This window comes from Polypterus senegalus, chromosome 16 (assembly GCF_016835505.1).
Source record: "Polypterus senegalus isolate Bchr_013 chromosome 16, ASM1683550v1, whole genome shotgun sequence".
In the NCBI taxonomy this organism is placed as follows: Eukaryota; Metazoa; Chordata; class Cladistia; order Polypteriformes; family Polypteridae; genus Polypterus; species Polypterus senegalus.
In genome coordinates this window covers 8,280,688-8,305,882 of record NC_053169.1, presented here as the reverse complement: position 1 = coordinate 8,305,882, position 25,195 = coordinate 8,280,688, and the positions used below count along the sequence as shown (strand labels likewise).

General features: G+C 43.2%; 1 protein-coding gene across 1 annotated transcript in view; it reads left to right on the top strand.

Annotated features, from left to right (window-relative positions):
- The window catches only part of col21a1 (collagen, type XXI, alpha 1), a 211,993-nt gene extending 198,375 nt beyond the window's left edge, over nucleotides 1-13,618 (top strand). Inside the window, exons 25-30 of the mRNA XM_039738189.1 lie at nucleotides 1,374-1,406; nucleotides 1,520-1,666; nucleotides 3,269-3,323; nucleotides 6,540-6,731; nucleotides 9,138-9,215; nucleotides 12,915-13,618. Of these exons, the coding sequence (XP_039594123.1) occupies nucleotides 1,374-1,406; nucleotides 1,520-1,666; nucleotides 3,269-3,323; nucleotides 6,540-6,731; nucleotides 9,138-9,215; nucleotides 12,915-13,102 (693 nt within the window). The 3' untranslated portion in view covers nucleotides 13,103-13,618. The remainder of the gene's footprint in view (nucleotides 1-1,373; nucleotides 1,407-1,519; nucleotides 1,667-3,268; nucleotides 3,324-6,539; nucleotides 6,732-9,137; nucleotides 9,216-12,914) is intronic.
- Nucleotides 13,619-25,195: the final 11,577 nt, after the last annotated feature.

The window sequence follows — 25,195 nt, the reverse complement described above, 5'->3', positions numbered from 1 at the left end:
GCATTGATCAGGTGATGCTGGCGCAGATCGCCACCGCAGAAAACCGGAAAAAGAACAGACAAGAAAGTAGGGATTCGTACGGATTTTAAATATGAATACCATAAATAATAATGATAATTAATTGAATATACAGAGCATCAGGATTAAACTAAGATGAAGCTCTTAGAAAGCCATGTTATAGTAATGAGTTTTCAGCAGTATTTGAAAGTGCTCCACTGTAGTAGCCTGGCAAATTCCTATTGGCAGGCAATTCCAGATTTGAGGTGCCTAACAGCAGAAGGCCGCCCGCCTCACCACCTCTTTTAAGATTAGCTCTCGGAATAATAAGCAGACACTCATTTGAAGATCTAAGGTTACGATTTGGAGTGTAAGGTGTAAGACATTCTGAAATATAGGATGGAGCAGATTATTTAAGGCTTTGTAAACCATTAGCAGGATTTTAAAGTCAATTCTAAATGACACGGGTAACCAGTGCAGTGACATCAAAACTAGTTTGTCCTAAAATCAGGTTTGGCCTGTAACATATACAGTATATATACTATATATATATATACACACATACATATATATACTGTATATATATCTATAATAATAAAAGGCAAAGCCCTCAGACTGACTCATTACTAATTCTCCAACTTCCCATGTAGGTAGGTAGCTGAAATTTGGCAGGCTCATTCCTTACAGCTTACTTACAAAAATTAAGCAGGTTTCATTTCGAAATTCTACATGTAACGGTCATAACGGTCGATAATGGTCAACAATGTCCGCCATGTTGAACTTTCTTATTTATGGCCCCATCTTCACGAAATTTGGTAGGCGGCTTCCCTGTGCTAACCGAAACCGATGCACTTACTTATTTCAATGGTATGACGCCACTGTCGGCCGCCATATTGAACTTTCCAGCTTCACCAATTTTCAAACTTCCCGTGTAGGTAGAAGGCTGACCCCATCTTCACGAAATTTGGTAGGTGGCTTCCCTGTGCTAACCAAAATCTTGGTAGCATTCAGGGCTACATTTTTTTAAGCTATTGTCTTCTTATTGTTCTACGATTTGAAAAACCATTGGCTTTACATAGTTTAAACATTTATGTATTTATTGGCCCTGTAAATTTGTATGTGCAATTGTAGTCTTTGTATTTGAACTTTGTGGGTGTAAATTCTGGCTATTTCTATTATATATTATTGTGTGTGAACGTCTGTGAGAGCTACCAACACCTGGAGTCAAACCTCTTGCACATGTGAACACACTTCGCCAATAAACTGGATTCTGATTGTAATTTTGTACCCTAATCCTGTTAACCTAGAGATGATGCTCTTGATGCTTCCATACAAAATAAGCGTTGATTAATTTGTATCTTTTTGTGAATTTCAAGGGACAGCCTGGGCTTCCGGGATCAGAAGGACAGGTAAAGAGGACTTCTGTGTGTGCAGTGCTGTAATAATGCAGTAGATATTTAAACTAGTATGAGCATAAATGAATGTGTTTAATGAGATGTATGTGTCATCATCCTGTTAACAGAAAGGAGAAAAAGGAGAGCCTGGAAATAGGGGCCAAAATGGACTCACTGGAGACCCAGGGCAACCAGGCCTTATGGGACTTACAGGTCCAAGAGGGCAAAGCGGAGAAATGGGACCATCAGGTCCACCGGGACCGGAAGGAAGGCCTGTATGTTCTTTTTTTTATTTCTATGCCTTCTACAAAAGTTCAAGTTTCTGCTCCATCCATCCATTTTCATGCCTTCTTATTCCATCATAGGTGCCCTGGGAGCCAGAAACTCTCCTGGCAGCACTGAGTGCAATGGGTGTAGGATGCCAGTCCTTTACAGGGTACGCTCCTGCACCCATAACCTCTCATTCATACAGGGCCAATTCAGACTCACCGATTCATCTAATGTTTGATAGACAATGGGATTGTGCAGTGTGACCTGTAGGGAACGTCTCATAGCCCCAAACCCTCCACACAAGTTCCGGGTTCAAAAAATATTATTTTAATGTAATAAAGGACCCTCAGACAGACTCCTTTAACATCAGTACCAACTCAAATGTAGTCCTTTCCTTTTTTCTCCTCTTTCTCCTGCCTGCTGGGTTTTCTCTTCCTCCTCTTCTGACCCGGACTCCGCTGTGCAAGTGTCAGATCTCAGCCAAGGTGGTTCAAATTGTTGTACATTTCTGATTTATTTGAACGTGTTACTATTTCTTTGGCTTATGTTTTATTGTATTCTTTACATTTTAGCCTTCTTATGTTTTGTGGGTTGAATCCCCCAAGAGGCAGGGCCACCTGCCACTCACACCAGGAACTTCCCTCCACCCTATAAATGTGGACAGTCTCCCATAATTTGTGGTGGTTATGCTTAGGAGTGATGAGTTCTTGTGCCTTTTCTGAATCCCAGTGTGCTTTGTGGTTACTGGGTTATTGATATTTCGCTTTGTATTTTGACCGTTCTTGGGATTCCATATCGGGACTATAAGTTGTATAGGTGTGCCTTCATGTTTTGGGTAAATCCTGTTTTCTTTGTGCTCCATGGAGCTCTTTTGTTATTTAAGAACATTTTTTACAAAGCATTAATCTCATTTTATAAAGATTCTGCAAGTCCAATTTTGTGTCTAGCCAGGGTTTTTGATGAGATTTCCCCCTCTGGTGAGCAATTCTGGAAGTGCTTTTGGTGACCTCACACACTGTGTGACTCGTAGTTCATGACAGGAAGGTGAAGCAGTTCCTTTTCAACCTGGACCTGGGAGTACTTCTGGTTACAACAACAGGCCAAATCAGGTGCAAGATTCTACAAGGTTTTTTTTTGTGTCTAGCCACGGTTTTTGATGTGATTTCCCCCTCTAGTGAGCAATTTTGGAAGTGCTGCTGGGATTTACTTCCTTTGTGACTCCTAGTTCATGACAAGAAGGTGGAGCAGTTCCTTTTCAACCTGGACCTGGGAGTACTTCTGGTTACAACAACAGGCCAACTCAGGTGCCAGATTGTACAAGGCCCTTCTTGGGCATAGCATGCTGTCTGTTGGGCTGACTGGCGAGTCTGAATTGGCCAAATGTGAGTGAGTGAGTGAGTGTACCTTGTGAGCTCTGGCTTTGAGCCTGAAAAGACCCCAGGGGGTTTGAGAAATGAAAGAAATACACAAACAAATGGATGTTTTGAGAAAAAAAGAACCAGGTGTTTAAAATGAATCTGAATGTGGGGCCTAAAAGAGATTTACGGACAGAGCTTTGTCTTTTCTAGAAATTCATTTTGTTTATATATTTTGGTTTATATTAACAGGGAAGAGAGCTTTCGGAGGACTTCATTCGGCAGATATGTATGGATGTCTTAAGAAGTAAGTGCCACTAGAACATATCAAGACTTTGTAATATTTGCAAAATAATCTTCTTCCCCTTCTTCTCTTCCCACTTCTATGTGGGGTCAATGTGCTTGATCAATCTTCTCCACATGGCTTGGTCCTGCACCTCCTCCCCAGTCATGTCCTTTCCTTTCAGATCTTCTTTTACTCTGCTTTTTCCTCCCCATTCCTATCCCATCTTTTGTCCACATCTTCCTTGTCTCTCTACATCGAACTTCTTCTCCTGCACTCCCTTTACTGGCCACGTCTCAGCTCCATATAGCATCGCTGGTCTTACCTCACTGTCTTATAAACCTCGCCTTTAACCTTTGTCTTAACTCTCTAATCACACAATAATCCTGACACCTTCTTCTAGTTGTTCATCCTCTATTGGTTATCTCTGCATCTAACTCTCCATCTTGGGCTACCACTGATTCTAGACATTTCAACTTCTCCACTTTTTTTAATGGTACTCCCTGCAAGCTACCTTCTGAATCCTGATCATAATCTTCTTCTTCTTGTTCATCTTCATCTTCTTTATCTTCCAAAGCCCTTCTCAATTCTTCAGACTTCCTCTCCAGTTCCTCTTTTCTGGTGCTACACCACTCCATCTCATCAGCTCGAAGCCTGTGCCGAAGGGGGGAATTGGTCTTTTATCTCATAACTCAACACATCCATAACCAGATGAAACAAGCTCTTCAGAGTGATGCCAGAGGGGGAACCATTCTTGGTGGTCACAAGACCCTTCCACATCAAGGTTCTGGAAAGAACTTTTTATTTATTTAGATCTGTAACAGGCTCCATACAGTAAATAACCATGAATAGATATCAACAGATTTATGAAACACCAAAGTCCAAACACAGTCACCTTTGCCAAACCGGTCCTGACCTGCCATAAACGTCACATCGTGGGTCAGTCCTAAAGACTTATGGTTAAGTTAACATCCAAGCACTGCTTTTCTCATCAATGAAGTAAAACGTGACTCGTGAAACACTATCTAACATTACATTTGCTTGGTCCATCTTACAAAACACACATGCAAAATATTAATACGCCCTCCACTACACCCTGGTAATGAAGAAATAATGTTGACTTGAAAAATACAAAACTCTTGTATCTTTTAATTCACTCCACAGGATGCTCTGCAGCCTTAGTTATGTCGTGAATTGTTCCCATTCACTCATTTAGCAGACGCTTTTATCTAAAATTAGTCTATGAGGATGGTGCCCTCTAGTGGTCACGGCATTTAGATAGATAGATGGATACTTTATTAATCCCAAGGGGAAATTCACATAATCCAGCAGCAGTATACTGATACAAAGAAACAATATTAAATTAAAGAGTAATAAAAATGAAAAACGAAAAAAATAAAAATAAAAAAAGCAGACAATAACTGAGTAATGTTAGCATTTACTCTCCCGGGTGGAATTGAAGAGTCGCATAGTGTGGGGGAAGAACGATCTCCTCAGTCTGTCGGTGGAGCAGGACGGTGACAAAAGTCTGTCACTGAAGCTACTCCTCTGCCTGGAGATGATCCTGTTCAGTGGATGCAGTGGATTCTCTATGACTGACAGGAGTTTGCTTAGTGCCCGTCGCTCTGCCACAGATGTTAAACTGTCCAACTTTACTCCTACAATAGAGCCTGCCTTCCTCACCAGTTTGTCCAGGCATGAGACATCCTTTATCTTTATGCTGCCACCCCAGCACACCACCACGTAGAAGAGGGCACTCGCCAAAACCATCTGATAGAACATCTGCAGCATCTTACTGCAGATGTTGAAGGATGCCAACCTTCTCAGAAAGTATAGTCTGCTCTGACCTTTCTTACATAGAGCATCAGTATTGGCAGTCTTCAACGTAAGTTTGCTGATTGACTAATTACCAGTAAGGCCAAGTTTATACCTCACACGACACGACGCCTGCCCCAGCGGACGCTCCTGCTACACAAGCGTTTTACTGTTTATACTTGCGCACGTACTTTACGTAAAACTGGAAGAATCCACCAGGTGGCAGTGCGAGATATCATCATGATGAGAACAGGTTTGGCTTCTCTGTGTTGTGAATTGCCTGGAACAGCCATTACATTCCAACGACACCTTACCGCAATAAGGATGTTTAATGATTAAATACACCAATCCAGGGATGTGTCCATTCCTGCAAACATTGGGCACGAGGCAGAAACAATCCTTTGACGGGGCATGAGCTCAACGCAAGGTGAATACAAGAAGACTCACACACTGGCGTCATTTTAGTGTCACCCAATCTGCATATCTTTGGTAGGAAACCGGAGCACACGGTGGAAACACAATAGGAAAACATGGAAACTCCAGGCAGGGAATACCAGCGACGTGACTCCCTGCAAGACAGCAGCCCTACCGCTCCGCCACCATGCCACTCCCATGTGTGTACTTAGTAACAGTGTTCATTGTTTTAAATTAAATTAACAATTTATCTGTAAAATGTAACATACATACTTTAATACATTTCATCATGAAAGTGATATCAAGTATAAATCTAAAGATTCTAAATGTGCAGGAAGCTGGAATATCAGATATTTAATGTGTTCTGTGTGGCGATCTATTGCTGGTTGACGCTGCTGTCAGGTCAGGAGGAAGCCCCGGCAAAAAAGATGGCACAGAGGACGGTATGTGAGACTTTTAAAATGTTATTGTGTCATTAAGATCGGGAATATGTGACGCTTGAATATAAAAGGACCACCAATGCATCTGTATGTCGGCATTTTGCTTCACCACATCGAAGCATTCATCAAACATCGAAGCGCGCACATCGATCCCATAGGATCCTCAAAGCAGCTTTCTGTCACATGTAGACAGTAAACAGAGACTCTGACGTCACATTCCGACTTTTGTCACACTGTGCCCCCGACTTTTTGCTGATACTACAACGTGCACACGCCTCGTGTTAATTTCTGAGGACCTGCTCAGAGGGCGTGTCAAATGAATGCTGGGAACGCATGGCAGCCGTGATGAGTGCGCGTACGCGTTCTGAGCGTGAAGTATAAACGAGCCCTAACTCGACGCACAAACCTAAAAGCCTTACTCATCCAAAAGTGCTCAAGAAATTAAAGTGTTACGGCATTTAGAATAAAATGTGAATGTCATGTTAACTCTACTCAGGCTGTTTTTGTTTTGGTACGACAGACGCCATTTTTGTTTGAATTAACTCCTTTTCTGTTATGTCTCCTTCGATAGCTGAACTGCCCTCCTTTTTGCATAACGGGAGATCAAGAAGCTGCAGCCACTGCCACATACGAGAAGGACCACCTGGGCCACCAGGACCAAACGGTTCACAAGGACCACGCGGTTTTCCAGGAGTTCCTGGAATGAATGGCTTAACTGGACGCGTCGGCTCACCGGGTTCTCCTGGAATCCCAGGACTCAAAGGTAGTAGAAGTCAGTTAAATGGTGTGAGCTGTGGACGAGCCAAGCAGAGGCCCATTGAATATGGACTGGGATGGATCACCGCACATGATGGGATATGCAGGCTGGGGTCTTTCACTTTTCATTTAAAGAGATCTATCATAAAGCGTATTCAGATTGCCTTACTTTCCACCCACTTCTTTGTGTTCTAGAGTCCATTTTAAATGTATACATTTGCCATTTGTGCCAATCAATCTACACGCAACAACAACATTTATTTCTATTGCACATTTTCATACAAATAGTGTAGCTTTACAAGATGAAAAATGAAATTTTTACAAAATATAAAAAGGATGGATTAGGCAATACTAAATAAAAAAGAATAAAGTAAGGTCCGATGACTGAGAGGACAAAAAAAAAAACAAACAAAATTTGCAGGGGTCCCAAGGCCACAAGACCACCCAGCCCCACCTAACATGAATGATCTCAATCAGTCCTCACGGTTTTCAGACTCCACGTTGAAGAATTTAATGATGATGGTCAAGTGGACCTCTGGCCTTCAATCCATCAAGGCAGTGACTGTATGCAGTGACTGAATCGTGACACATGGCTGTAGTGCCGTAACTGATGCTCCCCTCACAATGCAGGTCATGTGCCTCATTCCAGGCTCCGTGAGAAACACAAAGTCAAGCCAACGGCACCCAAGAGACACAGTACCAAAGGAGTCCAGTCTTCATCTCAGATCACCGGATAGCGTCCATGTGTCACAAACAGGAAGCACCAGGACTCTAAAGACTTGGACCTTCGTCCTTTTGCATAGAAATCAGGAGCGCCACACAAACCTTACCAGGGACCTCATGACCCTCCCCATGCTATCACAATCTGCCTACTGACTTCATAGGAAGAGTCACCAGAGACATTAATGTCACTGCTGAGGTAAGTAAACCTCTCAATGACGAGGTCGGCGCTTTCTCCGCAGACAGACACATTGCTGAAGGCCGAGCCCAAGACGTCATTAAAGGCCTGGCTCTTTGGTTTTTATCCATTACACTTGCAAGCCCAGACATTGAGACTTATCAAAATGAAAACAAAATGTTGCCCCAACACTAGTCCATGTCCTAGCAGAGCATGTCAAAGTGGTCTACTAATATGGTAGCCATGATGTCTGAAAGGATTTAGTTTGGTGGAGCAGAGGTTGTTACTTCTTCATCAAGAACACGGGGACACAGTTGGAAATTTGTTAAAGGGTAAATTTTACAGAAATATTACAAAGTTTGTCTTCACACAGAGAACCAACGACTCAAGGAATCAGCGACCAAAGAGTGTGGTGGACAGGAAGACTTTAGGGGCCTTCAAAACTCGACTTGATGTTATTTTCGAGGAATTGGGTGAAGAGGGTTGGGGCTGAATGACCTGCACTTTCTAACCCGCAATAATTCAGATCAGGGTCATGGGGGAATGGGGGTTATAGGTGTAGCCTATCACAAACCCAGGACAGGGCGCCAGTCCATTGCAGGGTGAGCAACACACACACACACACCTGGGCCAGTTTGGCATCACCCATTCACCTAACCGGCCTGTCTTTGAACAGTTGGAGGAAACCAAGCATAGACATGGGCAGAACATGCAAATGCCATGAAGGGAGGACCAGGGACCCAAACTGTTGGCTCCTTACCGTGATGCTGCAGCACTAACACTGTGCCAACTTGGCTACATTTTTCTAACATTTTGGTTTTATATTTGAGTTTTCCGTCTTTTTCGTGTGTCTTTTTTAAATCTTCTTTCTCCAATCTGGGGTCTGAGCTTCAAATTTCCATATGTTCCACATGCCCGGCAGGGACGCCCCTGCTGCTTATTTTCCGGGGGAGCCACCATGGGCAGTCCAGTACCTCCCGGGACGCTTGGTGGCAGCCTCCATGGCTGACGGTGATTCCCCAACCACCCGCAGGGCTCCATGGGAGATGGCCGCTAGGGGGAGCTGCATGGACTCAGCAGCCTGGCTGGACGAATCTTCAGCCCCACCCAGAGGTGCAATTAGGACCAGGTGGTCAAGCACCTGGAACACTTCCGGGTGGGTTATAAAAAGAGCCAGCCACCACCACTCAAGGAGCCAGGGTCGGGAGGAGGAGGACTAAGCTTGAGGAGGAGTGGTGGAAGAGAAGAAGGATTGTTGGTTGTGTTTATTGGGCTTTGGGACTGTGTTTGGGCTGTGTGGCACGGGGAAGACGTGTCCCACAGCTGAAGAAAAAATAAAAGTCTTTGTGGTTTCATACGTGCCTCCATGTCTATCTGTGTCGGGTCAGGCGCCTATATAGCGTTTTTGTTACACCACATATGACAAAAAAGACAAAAAATTTCCTGGGTTATATTTAGTTGTTTTTATTTAAAACAGTCCAATGTTGTAAAACGCACTCCTCTTCTCATTTATAGGTGACCTGGGTGAAAAAGGGGTTAAAGGCAGCTCAGGAGTTGGCGAACCTGGAACACCGGGCATTTCAGGTCCACCAGGTAAAGTGTATTTTATTATGAAATATTACGATGCTTTTTGAAGATGTTTTGTCATCAAACATACATTAGCAGGGGTCTCTCAACACAGCAAGGATGGCATCCTAGAGGTCCTCCTAAGAACCTCCAGTGTGGGTTTAAGTAGGTAGCTGTGCCACCAGAGTGCCATGTTAGTGATGCGTGAAGCGATTTTGCATGACAATGAATTTTCATTGACCTCCGAGTTTCGCTTGATCTAAAACTCTCAAAATGAATCGCGTTTTGCTTGCAGTGAAATTAATGCAAGTCGCTCCTGTCTGGAAGTGTTTGTGTGCCTTAATTCCGCACGGGTCTGCCTGTCATGACGTATTTAAAGGAATTTCTCACCAAGCATTTCACTCATTGCTATCCACCAGTTTGGTGTAACAATTTGTCTAAAGAAGACAGGAAGCAGAAAGAAAGAGAAAAGTGGTGTATAGCACCTCTTAAATCAGGGGTCTTCTCTGCCCACCCTTTATCCCACCTTAAACCCCCCTCCACCATTGTGGGTACAATGTGTTTTTCCTATAGTGACATTGCAATCTTACCTGAATCTGTGCACCTTGTCCATCCTTATTCAGTTTCTTTCTGTCCAGTAAGCAGCTCAGGTCATTCACCAACAGGACTAACAGCTGTGCTGGGTGGGCTCACAGAGGGGCTTAAAGTGGAGAAGGACAAACAAACTGTAATTGCCTTTACTTCACTATTGGCACTGTGAAATGAACAGCCTTGGCACGCGGGCAGCCACCCGTATACTTGAATCCAGGCTGCAAAAAGGCAAATATTAAGTACAGATGTGTAAAGAGTTGAGTCCAGAACAGAACTCAGTAAAAGCAGGATGTGGTTTGGCTTTTATAGCTGATTGGCGGAAGTGATGTCTTCGGGGGAGGCGGAACAGGAAGTGACATCATCGGGCGAAAACCAGGCAGAATTTCTGATGTTTGGTCTGTTAGTATATTATAGAAAGGTTTGGCTCACCCCACCACCCCCTGGCCTGGCATGGAATTACCTTCTATTGGTCCTTTTAGCCACCCATGAGCAAGTGTGTGACAGCAGGTAGACTTGTCTCGCTCAACTAGAAGACTCCTAACCCACCTCTGTGAATTCAGCGGGTAACTGATGTTCTATACTATTTGAAATTGGAAAAAATCTAATTCTCACTTTCAGGATCTGTTCAAAATGTTTTGAAAACCTGGCAGGACCTAATCTACTGTATAATAATAAAAGGCAAAGCCCTCACTGACTGACTGACTGATTGACTCATCACTAATTCTCCAACTTCCCGTGTAGGTAGAAGGCTGAAATTTGGCAGGCTCATTCCTTACAGCTTACTTACAAAAGTTGGGCAGGTTTCATTTCGAAATTCTATGCGTAACGCTCATAATGGTCAACAACGTCCGCCCTGTTGAACTTTCTTATTTATGTCCCCATCTTCACGAAATTTGGTAGGCGGATTCCCTGCGCTAACCGAAACCGATGTACGTACTTATTTCAGTGGTATGATGCCACTGTCGGCCACCATATTGAAGTTTCCAACGTCACTAATTCTCCAACTTCCCGTGTAGGTAGCAGGCTGAAATTTGATACTTATTTCGGTGGTATGATGCCACTGTCAGCCGCCATATTGAACTTTTCAATGGTCTTTGTTACTTATGGGCCCATCTTCAAGAAATTTGGTACATCCATAGCCTGCAGCTCGGTCACCGTGTGAGGCGGCGTTGGGTCCCCCATCCCAACGCCTCCCACGTTGTTGGCTGCCTGCCTATATAAAGCCGTCCGTCGCTCCGGTCTCTTCATTCCCTTCCTTGCTTTGCCACGGGATTCACGTCTCCCTGCTGATAACTACAGCCTTTTTATTTAATCCACGGCTTCTCCGCTGTTTTATTGTTCGTTTATTACGATTATAGTTATTGTGTAGGTATTTTACACTTACTTTACATTGTTCAGGTCCCCATTTCATTTATCGTTCCAACCGTACCCCCATTAACATGTCTATTGAGGTGATCATCATCGATCAAAGAACTGTCACTTACCGAGTGGTTTCCATGCCCGCAGATGGCACCTGCCTTTTCCATTCTCTGTGTTACATATTGCACGGTCACATCAGGCTCACTCTTGATATCCATTGTGTCTTATGTATTGAATGACTGGCACAGGTTCAAGGTGTGGACTGATGACGGTACAGGAGATAATTAGACTACACAGGAGCACTAGAAGAGTGAAATGCTTAAGCCCTTCACCTATAGATCTGCATGTGAGTTGATGGCTGACGCTGAATTGTTGGTTGTAAACTTTCAAGTGTACCGAAATGGCCAAATATTTTACACCTTTCGACAACCGCCAATGCCTCTTAAACATCTTAGATTGACAGGTGACAATTTCAGTGGTGGACACTTTGATGTTTATGAATGTTTAAACTCTCAAAAGCTGGACGTGAAGTTATTGATGAAACCGGTTGTGTGCTTACAACGCTTGACAGATGCCAAATGTCACTTCAACACAAGTCCTACAAATACTAACGTAATTGAAACAAACCATGAAACTCAAACCGATTATGACAGCAGCAATCCAAGCTGTCAGATTTGAGACAAGATTACTGTTCACATGGCCGACTGTACGTTACATGCTCAGAGTAAGCTCAGCGCACAGCTTGGTCAGATTACAACAGGAGGGCCGAACTCACAACGTGGCATACAAAGAGATCCTTAACAAATAATTATTGGGATATTTTATCTCAGTTTAAAAAGGTTTAATTTTCTTCTTAATAAAACTTTTAAGGCAGTACTTCACCGCTGCGAAGCGCGGGTATTTTGCTAGTCAATAATATTTTAGAATAAGAATTTATATTGGGGAGAAACACTCCTTCCTCTCTTTCCTGCTCTCAATTGTTTTATTCTGGCTATTGGCTTTCCTCTCTTTCTCATGGTGGGGAGTTTGAATTGAATTTAGTTTTATTAAGTTTTGACTTGATTGTGTGGAATGTTATAATGCTTTTAATATATTCAATAAAAGTGTGTGCTAAAGTTGTGTCCTGCCTGTCTGCGTCGGGGTTAGGGCGACTGTACGCACCTTGGGCTTCACAGAACATTGCGATCGAGCTCCAGCCTCGCTAGGTCACGTGTTCTGGGCGTGTACCAAATTAACATCATTTTGGACCAAAATCTTTAAATGCTTATCAGACAGCCTTGGGGTCACAAACCCTCCTAATCCATTAGCAGCTTAGAGGGGCTGACAGTGGAGAAGGATAAACAAACCGTAATGACTTCACTATTGGCACGTAGACTTGTCTTGCTCAACTGGAAGAATCCTAACCTACCTCTGTGAAGTCAGTGGGTAACTGATATTATATATTATTTGAAATTGAAAAAAATCAAATTCTCACTCCGAGGATCTGTTGAAAACTTTTTGAAAACCTGGCAGGACCTAATCAATAATATTTTAGAATAAGCATTTATATTGGGGAGAAACGCTCCTCTCTCTCTTTCCTGCTCTCAGTTGTTTTATTCTGGCTGTTGGCCTTCCTCTGTTTCTCATGGTTGGGGGGGTTGAATTGAATTTAGTTTTATTATATTGTATGGAATGTTATATGTTTTTAATAAATTCAATAAATGATCAAAAAAAAAAGCATTTACGTAGCTACCGGGTGTCACTGATTCGACTGTCCTCCATCTCCATTCACTGCAGGTCCAGCAGGCCCACCTGGAATAGGTAAGGAAGGATCTCCTGGTAAGCCAGGCTCCCCAGGACAGACTGGAGCCCAAGGAAATCCCGGAATGCCTGGAGTGCCCGGACAGCCAGGAATGTGCGATCCATCTTTGTGTTACAATGTGATGGTGGGAAGAGACCCCTTCAGGAAAGGACCCAATTTTTGATAATCCCTGGCTGACGAGACCAGCAGTATCTGGACATGGTGCTTAACTATTGAAAAAAAAAAAAATCTTTCAAGTCTCAGGAAGCTCCTTTTCGGCCTGTAGCAGGACCAGGGGTACCTCGGTTTGTCATACACTCACACGTTCAAGCGTACACAGGCGTGCCTACCTGTCTCCTTTAGGGGTGCTTTATCTACAGCATATTGTGTGTATGTCGCAAGAATATACCGGAATGCTTGAAGTATGTGAAGAGCATATAAATACTCGCAAACAACATATTGATTCATTGTATAAATTAGATTTGTTTTATTTTTTCATAATTAAAAAGAGGGTGAGGGCGACTTCCCCATACGGTCCAGCAGGGTCCACCAGTCAGAACCAAACCCTGGTGACCCTCAGTGTCTGGGCCTTCAAAGTGGAAGAAACTTTTTCTATTCAATTAAATTTGGGTTTTAGTTCCTTTTCTCTTGTCTTTGAAAATAAAATGTCAGTGTAACAATAAAAAAAAAAATGACTGTGGACACTTCATTCTTATGCTCATTGCATCTCATATCTCCTTCCGGTGGCGTTTGATGGACAACCTTAATGACTTTAACCCAACAGTGTGTAAAATGAAACAGACAACAGAGGGATGAGGGATGCCCCGTTGAATTTTGGTGTCTGATGGACGAAAAAGGAAAGAAAGCACTTAGTGTAACACGGTCTTTGGAGAAGATCTTCACGGGCTCAGAGGTCCATGGTCTCCAGAAGCTGGGCCACAACTGAATGCCAACTTTTGATGGGACTCTGGTTTATATTCAAGTGTGACTAGCATGAGCATGGCTTTGGCCACAAAGCAGGTGGCCTCATTGGTCTTCTGGGCATTTCCTCCTCTCCATTATAAGAGGAGAAAAGGATCAAAAGTTAGTGGTGGTGTCATACTTACTTACTTAAATGCATCACTCCTCCTGGAGCACAGGCCATCGACGACGGTCCTCCAGTGTTCCTTGTCCTGCGCTTCTGTCACCAGTTACTCGCCCCAATCAAGTCCTTTCAGCTTGATACGAGCATCAAGGTTGCTTCTCCAAGTATTTCTTGGTCCACCTCATTTCCTCTTGCCTTAGGGATTCCCTTACAAGCTGGTTGGCATAGGCAACCCCATCCTGTCCTCAGGATTTCCTCAGATTTGTCACAGGTCAGCTGGTCTTTGGCCAATGAATGTAAAGAATCCTTCACTGGCATTGGCTTATTGCAACTTTCTCATGGGGGTCTTGATGGTTCTCTGAATCTCTGCAACATACAGAAGTACTGCTAAAGACAGATTGATAGATATGTAAGGCACAATATAATAGATAGATAGATAGATAGATACAGTGGTGTGAAAAACTATTTGCCCCCTTCCTGATTTCTTATTCTTTTGCATGTTTGTCACACAAAATGTTTCTGATCATTAAACACATTTAACTATTAGTCAAATATAACACAAGTAAACACAAAATGCAGTTTTTAAAATGATGGTTTTTATTATTTAGGGAGAAAAAATCCAAACCTACATGGCCCTGTGTGAAAAAGTAATTGCCCCCCGAGCCTAATAACTGGTTGGGCCACCATTAGCAGCAATAACTGCAATCAAGCGTTTGCGATAACTTGCAATGAGTCTTTTACAGTGCTCTGGAGGAATTTTGGCCCATTCATCTTTACAGAATTGTTGTAATTCAGCTTTATTTGAGGGTTTTCTAGCATGAAGTGCCTTTTTAAGGTCATGCCATAGCATCTCAATTGGATTCAGGACAGGACTTTGACTAGGCCACTCCAAAGTCTTCATTTTGTTTTTCTTCAGCCATTCAGAGGTGGATTTGCTGGTGTGTTTTGGGTCATTGTCCTGTTGCAGCACCCAAGATCGCTTCAGCTTGAGTTGACGAACAGATGGCCGGACATTCTCCTTCAGGATTTTTTGGTAGACAGTAGAATTCATGGTTCCATCTATCACAGCAAGCCTTCCAGGTCCTGAAGCAGCAAAACAACCCCAGACCATCACACTACCACCACCATATTTTACTGTTGGTATGATGTTCTTTTTCTGAAATGCTGTGTTCCTTTTACGCCAGATGTAACGGGACATTTGCCTTCCAAAAGTTCAACTTTTGTCTCATCAGTCCACAAGGTATTTTCCCAAAAGTCTTGGCAATCATTGAGATGTTTCTTAGCAAAATTGAGATGAGCCCTAATGTTCTTTTTGCTTAACAGTGGTTTGCGTCTTGGAAATCTGCCATGCAGGCCGTTTTTGCCCAGTCTCTTTCTTATGGTGGAGTCGTGAACACTGACCTTAATTGAGGCAAGTGAGGCCTGCAGTTCTTTAGACGTTGTCCTGGGGTCTTTTGTGACCTCTCGGATGAGTCGTCTCTGCGCTCTTGGGGTAATTTTGGTCGGCCGGCCACTCCTGGGAAGGTTCACCACTGTTCCATGTTTTTCCCATTTGTGGATAATGGCTCTCACTGTGGTTCGCTGGAGTCCCAAAGCTTTAGAAATGGCTTTATAACCTTTACCAGACTGATAGATCTCACAAAGGACTGTGAGGCCTGGACTTTGGGGGATCGGTGCTGGACGTGCTGGGTTGAGCACGACAGTACTGTAAATACTGTATATATTAAATGAGTGTGATGGGAGCTAAACTGTTGTCCATCTGTCTGTGTCCGGGTCCAGCTCCACAGTATTTAGATAGATAGATAGAATGAATAACATAGATAGATAGATAGATAGATAGATAGATAGATAGATAGATAGATAGATAGATGCTTGAAGGTCTGGCTGGAAAAAAAGCAAAATAAAATCATCAATTGATCTTTGCAGAACTGATTCATTGCTAACAAGATGGCATTTTTAACGTCGGGTGGAGGAAGTGATGTCATGAGGCCCGGACCCTGAAGTGATGTTGAGAGGCCCAGGCGGAATTTTCCTCGGGTGGTCTGCAGGAGAAAAAGAGAAAGAGTTAGGGTACTGTCCAATGCCACCCCCTGATCCAGCATGGGATTACCACCTTTGGAGCCCCTTAGCTACCTGCCTCCTATGCACACGTGTCTGGTTGGGTGGTTCTCATTGAGAGGTTGTGAACCCGAGAAACAGCATCAGTGCTGGTGTGGGCAGACCCATGACGATGAACGAGCGAAAACTTGCAAGGCTGAAGGTCAAAAAACCTACTTGTGACACGAGGGTTCGATTCCTTTTGTAAGGCCATCCACTGTATCCACATCCAGGGTTCATGATCTGTAACTAAGGTGAACTCAGGACCCAAGAGATAATACCTCAGCTGTGTAATCGTCCATTTGATCACCAAGGCTTCCCGCTCCACTGCCACATGATTTCCCGGTCCAGCAGTTTCTGGCTCAGGAATGTGACGGGATGCTCAACACTGTCAAAGCTCTGGCTCTGCAAGGCACCAAGACCTGTGTCTGAAGTGTCTGTCTGGAGAATGAAAGGCAAAGAAAAGTGAGGAGCTTTCAATAGCGGAGCTGATATTGGGGCCTGCTTTGGGTCACTAAATGCAGCTTCTGCTTTATCATTCCATACCACAGTATTCAGGGCCTTCTTCTTTGTCAGATCTGTCAAGGGCGCCATTCTGGATCCCAACCCGGTGGTAGTAACCTGCTGAGCTGAGAAAGGCTTGTATTTGCTTCTTGGTCTTTGGATGAGGCAATTCTAATATGGTATCTACTTTGGAACACTGTGGCTTCACAGTACCCTACCCACCAGTTAGCCCAAATATTTGATGGTGTGGAGGCAACCTAGGACATACTTATTCTGTCCATTACTGGGCCTAAGAGCTTTTTAGGAGTGGGTGGTATTATACCACTTTTACTGCTAGACCAGTCTCGTCCCAGTATCACTGGAAATGAGGGATTTCAGAGAACTGCTACCATTAGTTTCTTTAGCAACCTATCGTAATTGGTGAAACATAAAACGATCCTGTACCAGTGGGTTTCTCTGTGAATGCATGTCAGACTGGTCTTACCTTTTAACCACTGTCACAGCAACAATGGAAAGCTTGCTACTGGAATCTATTTCGAGTCAGTCAGTTGAGTGATTCCTCTTGAAGCCGGACTGGTTGGTATCAAGCAATTCATTCTCTACAAGGACGGCAGAGGCCTGATTAGAAACGGCACGTTCAAGTGTTTTTGAAAGAAAGGAAATGAGAGAGAGAGAGAGGCCTGTAATCGTTAACTTGGGATGGATTGATTGTTGGTTTTTTTGGAATGACAGATGGAGAGAGCAGAGTGTAGATGCGCACATAGAGATTCATCTGTAATGGACTGGCACATTATGAAGAGCTGCATCCATTGATGAGTGTTTCCCCCCCGAGACCCTTTAATAAACAAAAGAGACTACATAACTGGAGAGAGAGGCGCAGGAGAATGGCTTGATGTCGGTGGAGAACTGGCGCCCTCTACAGGGCAGACACCTGCCTGGAATCCCAAGCATCCCGAAGAAAACACTTTACAAGTAAGACTCTTTTCCTGTTTTTTTTTCTGAATCATTCAGAATAAATAACTGAACTCCAGACTGCTTTGTCTTTATTTTTTTTTTCTTTTGTTAGGAATGCAAAAGAAAATAAAGCCAGATTTTTATTTTTTGGCCAAGCCATCCAATGTAAATAAATATATAGTCTGGAATTCACTTGACGATCACGTGTTGTTTAGAAAGGCTGCTTCGCACATGTCTGAGTTTTACACTTATGACGTGCTGCTCGGGGTCATCTGGATGTGGAAAGGTCCGTCTATCAATTAGCGATTATTATTAACCTCTGTCACACACGTGCGCATGGGAGGCAGCTAAAGGGCGTCCCGGATGAGACACATGACCTGCGTAAGTTACGGCGCTACGGCCAGTGCTGCGCATGGACTCGTTCATACGAGCGCCTCCATTAAACAAGCTCATTTTCGTAAGAACGGTGAACTTAAGGTAACATATTTGCTAGTGAAGAACTTGAACGTGAGCTTAGTTTAGTTTTAGGTGACATTCTGGATCTGGTTTAGGTTCAGATTAAATGGTTTGCCTTACCCTGTCATGTTAGGGGTGGAGCCGATTTCGAATACGGTATTCGGATAAGCACAGGATTTACGGAAATACGGATATTTATTTCGTACGAATGTTTTGCCATTTATTTGTATTCGGACAAAATAACGTCAAATCAAATCGGCCCTGTCTGCGTCTGCCTGCTTGTACAGTACTTAAGCTGTACCCCCGCTGACACGAACATACGCCATACGGTGAAGCCGCGATTTCGTTTTTAGGAAAACATTGCACTTCGCGAGGCCACTTTATATTTTCCCCCGTTGGACATGCGATATGTGACGCGAATTTTGACCTACACGCTGATCCCACAGTCACCATTTGTGTCACATGGTTGGAAATATAGCTATCGTTTATACATATACTTGCACCTATTTAATTTCTTTTTCGACCGGGAGGATATTAGCATACAGTATATGGTTATACGTGTTTGTTTCTGGGTGTGTGACGACGCCGGTCCCCTACAGACTCCCTCTTCTGATACCAACACTGTCGATAGTTATGACCGAGATGAGCTGACAAATAAGGACAATTCTCAGATGATGCCAGAGGATGGTGGAAAAAGTGCCCAAGGGCTTTTATTAAAAAACAGTCAACACAAAAGTAAAACCAACAAAAGGGTGAACTGTGCAGTGTGCTAAAAAACAGTACATATATAAATCCATAAAAATCCAGTGAAAAGTCAGCCGGCTTAGGAAGTGACGTCAGCAAAGGGTCCGGCTTCGGGAGTGATGTCAGCAAAGGGGCTGGCTTCGGGAGTGATGTCAGCAAAGGAGCCAGTTAAGGAAGTGACGTCAGCAAAAGGGCCGTCTTCAAGGAGTGATGTCAGCAAAGGGGCCGTCTTCAAGAAGTGACGTCAGCAAAGGGGCCAGCTTCAGGAGTGATGTCAGCAAACAGGGGCCGGCTTTGGAAGTGATGTCAGCAAAGGGGCCGGCTTCTGTAGGTCTGTAGGGGACTGAGAAAGACAGTCAGTGCACTCCGCCACCACTCTGCCTGGTACTCAGACCCTTTAGCTGCCTCCTACTTGCACGTGTGTGACAATATATATATATATATATATATACACACACACACGTCTCCGTGGGCGCAGTGCCTTAATCATCCGCCGCAGGAAGCCAATGAAGCAATTGAGAACGACTCGCCCCAACTACCTCATTGTTTCACAGTGGGACCCCAGGACCGAGGCTGGGAAACACTGCGCTACACCACATTGGGTAGAACTCAATAAAGTGTATTTAAATAAAAGAATCTTCATGATTATTGTATTTTATTCAAGAACACTCTAATAGCCTAATGTAAGGCATGCAAAACTGAAAAACGTAAAATTCAAGGGTCATTGATTCTCACTCCTTAAAAAATACAAAATGCCTGATTGAACATGAACTAGTTCAAAACTGAAATGGTGAACTGTGAACGTGAATTGATTCATTTTAATCTGCATGTGAACTGAACTTTGAGCGAGTTCTTGTGAAGTGTGAACTTGCACTACACTGACTACGGCCGTGGGGTGCCATTACCCGAGGTCGATCCTGCTTGCAGGACCCTCATTGTTGAGGACCCGAGTGGCTGGACCAGGCCAAGGGGAAGCCCACATAACACGTGGCAGATTGAGGGTCATTTCTGGAGGGTGGGACTGGACCACCGTGTGTCTGCCTGGGGTGGGGGGTTGCCAACCAGGATCTTGAGCTGTTTCGTCATGTGGCAGGTGCGGCTGCTCACCAACCTGACCCGACCTGCATTGCGCAGTATCCTACAGAAAAGGGCCACTGTTATCTGGGACAACAGTCGACATGACGGAGTATAAGTGATCGGCAGCAATTAACATGTCCACATGGATTCCATGGATTCCCCAGAAGAACTCTGCCCAGAACATTATGCTGCCTCTGCCAGCTCCCCTTCTTCCCATAGTTCATTCTGCTACCATCTGTTCCCCAGTTAAAGACAGCACATGCAATGATCTAAAAAATGAAGTGATTCATCAGAGCAGACCACCTTCTTCCATTGTTCTACAGTCCAGCTCTGATGCTCATATGCCCATTGTAGGAGGTTTCGGTGGTGGAAGGGGGCCAGCATGGGCCCTCTGAATGGTCTGCAGCAAGCTGTGATGCACTGTGTGTCCTGACACCTTTTATCTCATGGCCAGCATTACATTTTTCAGCAATCTGAGCTTCTGAGCAAATCTTTGGTTACCCGTAGCAGAGCACTACTGATGTTGCCCACCCCCAGTATAGAAAACACTTCACTTTAGAGTACAATTTGTGTGTGACAAATACATAAACACCGTGTTTATGGAGAAATAACTTTGACTTGGAAAATTCTGGCCTTAATCATTTAAGTGCAATAAAAATGGGACAATTCCTCAGGTCACCACCAGAGGGCACTGTGCTCCTTAAAAATCATTGTTGCTCATTTAAATTCACAGTTTAATGAATAACAACTTGAAAAGTCCGAATTCACATAAGCCCCCCTAAATCAGGGTGTCCATAAGAAATGCAATGATTTACTTCATGAGGTAGAAGTACATAAGAAGCACAGAAAATATTTAAAGGATTAAAATTTGGGCTACAGTTTCAATGTGTAAAGTCTAAATATTTTTGATTATAGATTTTCTTGCTCTAGTGTTGAGCTGCATATTGCTAAAGGGGTTTTCAGCACCTAAGAATCTGATGAAAAAGCTTCATTTTTGATTTAATACTTAATTTTTGATTTGGGCCATTTTGTTTTTATTTCCTTCATCTTTGCTAAATTGGCAGGTTTTGCTCAGTTAGGGGCGTGGCTTCAGAGGTCATGACCCTGCCAGTCATCACTCATTAGAATAAAAGGGTCACTCTGGCTTCACTTCCTCATTCGACTTCTTGGATTCCAAAACCTTTCTTGATCTTTAAGTTTATTAATTGGTGTTTGATTTCTTACTGGTTTTGAATTCTGCAAACTTTTATGGTTCTTATTCTTATCTTTTTGTTCTCCTGGCTTAGACACTTGCTTTGTTCATTTATATTTTTTTCTCTATGTCTTTTCTTCCAGTTTTTCTTATTTTCTCTTGCCCTCTGGGCAGAACAGATTGTAATAGAAATTTCTCCTTGTTCACCCTCTGATGAGAGTCCACAGAGCGGCAGATTCCTAGTAAAGGATCAAAAAACCAAAAATAACATTGAATTCATAATCATGGACATTAAAATAGCCAAAAACAATAGCCCACATGCTTATGTTTGAAATGTGTCATTTTTAACCTTCTGTGAGTGTCTGCTAGAGGGACAGGACCACCGGTATAAAATCATCTATCAAAACTATCATCATATTCATTATCAGCAACCTCATAACAGCATAAAAATGGCACTCAGCATATCTGCATTACTGATACTCATTTATTCAAAGTTTTATGAAAAGGAGAAACTCTGAGCCTCCTTTGGACAAAGAAAGTTCTATCTGCCTGTAATTATATAGTGCCTTTCATAATTATCTATCTCTCTATTATATAGTGCCTTTTATATCCATCTACCTATCTATTTATCTATCTATCTCATTATATATAGTGCCTTTCATATCTATCTATCTATCTATCTATCATATAGTGCCTTTCATATCTATCTATCTATCTCATTATATAGTGCCTTTCATAATTATCTATCTATCGCTTATATAGTGCCTTTCATATCTATCTATCTATCTATCATATAGTGCCTTTCATATCTATCTATCTATCTCATCATATAGTGCCTTTCATATCTATCTATCTATATATCTATCATATAGTGCCTTTCATATCTATCTATCTATCTATCTATCTATCTATCTATCTATCTATCGATCACGCCTTTCATATCTGTCTCTTATCTATCTGTCTATCTTGGTGCTGTCCCACTCTAAATGGTCTTTGCAGTACCTCACTTCCCCACAAGATGGCAGTGTAGCCTTCAAAATCATTTAATAATGTTGCTCTTTACATTTTGAGTTTGGGGACTAATAATTGAATAAGTGACAATATTCCCAATGGTAAGTGTGACTATGCAGGGTCGTATGGCGCAGTGATTGAGATACTGGATTGCTAAGCAGAACGTCGCTGATTCAGGTCCTGTCTGTGAACGCTTTACTCTTCCTATCACAGACACGGAGCAGCTGTTCAAAATGTCTGTAAAGTACAAAAAGGTACCAAAAACATAAACCTTACTGAGTTCCATTGAATTCAGATTTTCTCCCATGTGCTGCAGATAAAGTCCTTAGGTGCTCCCTGGGCTCTATATGGTGTAATGCAGTGGTTCTCAACCTGTGGGGTGGGCCCCTCTATGGGGGCACAAAGTAACAAAAAGGGGAGCACGAAGATGTGAAAAAAAGAAAACAAGAATCAAAAACTTGGAAAAAAAAAAATCTGTCGAAACCAAAACAAATGAACTTCAACTACATTCTGATACTAGAACAATAAATATAGAGTTAGATATATAGAGTTGATAAAAGTTAAGTAGGTATAATAAAATATGCATCTACATTTCAAAAAAATATTAGGGGGGGGGGGCGATTAAAACTCTTATGAAAACTCGGGTCGCAAATACTTAAAGGTTGAGAAACGCTGGTGTAATGTGAACTTTTCCTCAGGTCTCTTAAAAACCATTTTCAAAATCTGAACATTTTAAAATCTTGAGAATGAAATATTTAAAAGAAGTTATACCTTTATATTTCCCCATGCAGGGTGTAGTTCTGTTAGGTCTTTCCTAGCTGTGTCTTTCACTAAACTGGAATCGCACCCGACCCTGGCCAAAATCCACTCCCCTCCCCTTCATCCTGAAGGTGGTGAGCCCACAAGATGACTCCACATCACCATTTTTGGGCTGCGCTCTGCTGGGTTCTTTGGGTTGCCTGACCACCAGACGCTCACCAGCAAACGTCACCTCCAGGCCTGCGTCAAGCAGTGGGTTCCAGTGACCCTATTGTGGTCAGGGTATGCACTGTTTTGTAAATGAGAATCTTCACGAGGGTCTTTGTGAACCGTTGTTTGTTTGAACTTTAAGCCCTCACCCATTTGCCTTGGGAGACCTCACTAGAGGCACAAAGCTCCAGACCAGCCAGCTCTTAGCATCACCGAGGTGCCCAAGCCATACCACCAGGTCAAGGCCGGATTCGTCCATTGTGAGTGTCAGACTCCATTAAGGTTGTGTCTTATCACCACTCCTGATTGTGGTTTTTATGTACAGGACATCATGGCACAGTGGAGGGTGTGAGGGTGTCCCGTTGGGGCGGCTATGGGACAGCAGTACATTATGCAAATTAAAGGTTGTCCTCTTAGCCTTAGTGAATGTGAAGCAGATGGGATGGGCACCTCCAAGTCTGAGGTCAGCTTCTCTTTCAGAAAAGGGGGATCCGGGTGAGGGGGCCCTTAGTGGAGGAGGTCAAGCATCGCGGGATCTTATTCACAAGAACTGTGGGATTGTATGGGAGGAAATCAACAAGTAAATTGGGCAGTAGCTCAGTGACGTGCAGTGAGGTTCATGGCTGGAGAGGCAGGGACTCCTTCAGAAAGAGATTTACAAATCTATGAACCCCAAAGAGTCGCTTATTCACTATTCAGTTGGCAGCCAGCGTGCACATTGCCTACTGGTTATGTTTCATATCTTATCTTCATTCTTTACATACACAGGGAAGGCGCATATTTGGCTAATAAAGAACGTTACATTTATAGCGGCGAGAGAGAGAGCGGAGAAAGCGCATCTGCTCGTCGCCCTCCTTGTGTTCTAAATTTGCCGTTGCGATTCCATAATTCACACTCATTAATACAAATGAAAGTATAGAGTGGGGTACAAATAATAAAAAAAAAACGGATTTCAATTTTGACCTTCATTGAAATATTTGGTTGTTTTTAAAAGCTTTTAATTCTGATGCTTTAATCAATTTTAACACAGACTGTTCAACAAAAGGATAACAAGAAAAACAAAAGAATATCTGATTTAAGGTCTAATTTTAGTTTTTAAATATTTTATTATTTTTTTCCTTAGTCTGATCCCATTTTTTATAAAATTGAAAACCGTTTATGTTCGTACCTTTATTTGTAAATGAAGTCCATGCGCCTGTCCGTCTCCATGGAGATCCCCGTCACTTTCTTGTCAAAGTCTCTCCTTATTTTCCTTTAGTTTTAAAAATCTTAATTTTCCAGTCGGAACAACAAATAAAACTAAACGGCCCGCTGCAGTGCAACTTGACTTCCTGATGTCGCTAACTTATTGGCGCCTCTGCGGAGAAGAACAGCAGCAGCGAGCACCTGTTGGGCTCGCAGGCGCCCCCTTCAGGCCGGGATGGTACTCTCTGCCTCACTCGCCTTGTGCCTTTTCACTGCGGTTTGATGTCCGATCAACAAGACTTAATATGTCACACACATTCAAGATCAAAGATCTTAAAAAGTCAGGGTGTATAATGAACGTGTCTGCACTAGAGAATCCATTGCCGGACGGGTTTATCCATTCCCGGGAATTCAGGAATCCCGCATGTCATTCCCGGGCGCCCGGGGAGGACACAGTGCACGGGCATCTCACATGTGAACGGTTTTAGAACGACCGACACTTATTTTTAATAAAACTACTGCAATATCTTGACACCAATAAAAGACTAACCTTATCTACAAGCAGTTCATGCTGTCATATGAGTACATGTGTCTAGTTAGTTACGGTAATAAGAGCATAGAAAGCACAACGTGTCCAGCGTGCGGTCGTCCAGGCGAGAGCACACTCCGTGCAGAGTACGCCAGCCAATGAGAAAGCACGCTCTGTCTTCACCGAAGTAGCCTGCACAGCAGGGCCGCTTGAAGGAATTTGGGGGCCCCAAGCAAAATGGACATGGAGGCCCCCCGCACGCACGCACGCAAAGGAACCACAGCATAGCCATACTGTACATATTTCTGCTAGCCTACCTGCTGCAAAATTGCACCATTTGTACAAGACAAGTCGAGCTATTTTATGTATGTAATTTATCACTTACCACTGTCTTGTTTTTTCTTATCCTCCTCTTCCTTTCTCTTCTTTCTTTTTGGCTTCCTGAAGCATAATTCTGCTTCATGACTGCCGAGGA